Source organism: Paracoccidioides lutzii (genome assembly GCF_000150705.2).
Source record: "Paracoccidioides lutzii Pb01 unplaced genomic scaffold supercont2.37, whole genome shotgun sequence".
Taxonomy (NCBI): Eukaryota; Fungi; Ascomycota; class Eurotiomycetes; order Onygenales; family Ajellomycetaceae; genus Paracoccidioides; species Paracoccidioides lutzii.
The window spans coordinates 40,643-41,904 of record NW_015440983.1 but is presented as its reverse complement, the minus strand read 5'-3'; the positions used below and the strand labels follow the sequence as shown (position 1 = coordinate 41,904).

General features: G+C 40.6%; 1 protein-coding gene across 1 annotated transcript; it reads left to right on the top strand.

Annotated features, from left to right (window-relative positions):
• Positions 1-652: 652 nt before the first annotated feature.
• PAAG_12579 (hypothetical protein) lies at positions 653-1,057 on the top strand (the record flags this gene model as incomplete). Its single annotated transcript, XM_015848054.1, has 1 exon — positions 653-1,057. The coding sequence occupies one exon, from the start codon at positions 653-655 to the stop codon at positions 1,055-1,057; it is 405 nt and encodes a 134-aa protein (XP_015702329.1).
• Between the last annotated feature and the right edge of the window lie 205 nt (positions 1,058-1,262).

The following is a 1,262-nucleotide window of genomic DNA, read 5'->3' as shown; positions in this document are numbered from 1 at the left end:
TCCAATGCGCCGTCGCGCACCTCCAGATCAGATCCCACAGACCATTCTCTCCTCTGTCTTGCCCCCATCTTCCTCACCACCTCCTCCCTCCTTCCTCTCTTTCCTCTCCTTTCTTTTCCTTTCCTTGCCTTCCCTTCCTATCCGCCTCCCCTACCTCCCTCCCACAAAACCTAAAAACCTCTCAAAACCTCTGCTCTATGGCAACCGACCCATGGGCTTCTGCCGGGTGCGGCAATACGCAACCCATTTTTCCTCATTTTATAAGATAAGCTACTAGATAGGGAGTCGCATACAGGGCGTAGCTCTACCCGCCCTATAGTTCGACGCGGGACTCTACTAGATCACGTGCCCCTTAAAGGCACGTGGGACTAACCGGGCGTTAAATAAAAAACACACACACACACATAGAAAGGTTCAACCATCCCACAGGTTATAGCCCAGATAGCTGGTTTTCAATAAAAATCACATTAAGAATAGCTGTGTACATGTCTGGATGAGTTCATTCTCTGATCTAATGACTGGACTATCTACTTCTTTAACAGAGAGAAAGCAATCTTTATGATCACATTCTAGAGCTGTTGGAGTGTTCCTATCACTAGACAAGAATGAAGAATTAGAAGGCCTGGAGCAGGAATCAAGTACAAATCACATCATGAATTCATCAAGCTGTGAGCCTGGTGAAATGCCTGCTCCTGAGTCTATACATGAATTCACAGCAGCTAGTGAAGGAACTCCAAGCCTCCAGCCTCAAATGCTTACTCTTAACACAAGTGACATGATTACAATAAGTGTAGCAGATTTGTTGATCTTTTGTCAACAAACAACATGTCAGAACACTTCAAATATCAACAATGATACACCTGCAGATGATTTCAAATCTCAGATCTATGAATATCAAAAGGATGTTCAAAGAGTTATGGATACTAAAGTGGTAACTACATTCAATAACACTAATTATCAAACCTGGTATATGGAAATCCTTACAGATGCTGAAGTCATTGATGAAACTGACATTCTAATCAAGAATCAACACATTTGCTCAGATGATATTAGCTAAAACATGTTGAACACTGAAAAATAAAATATTTGAATCAAAGCACTTTATCAATGTATATTGCAATTCTTATTGAGATCTATATATACAATCATTGAAGTCATGGAACCCAACAACACTGCTGCATTATGAAAAAAGATTGATGTTGAATATATGATGTCTTTGATGAAAGAATGTCTCAATGTCATGAAGAAGCTGACTACTATAC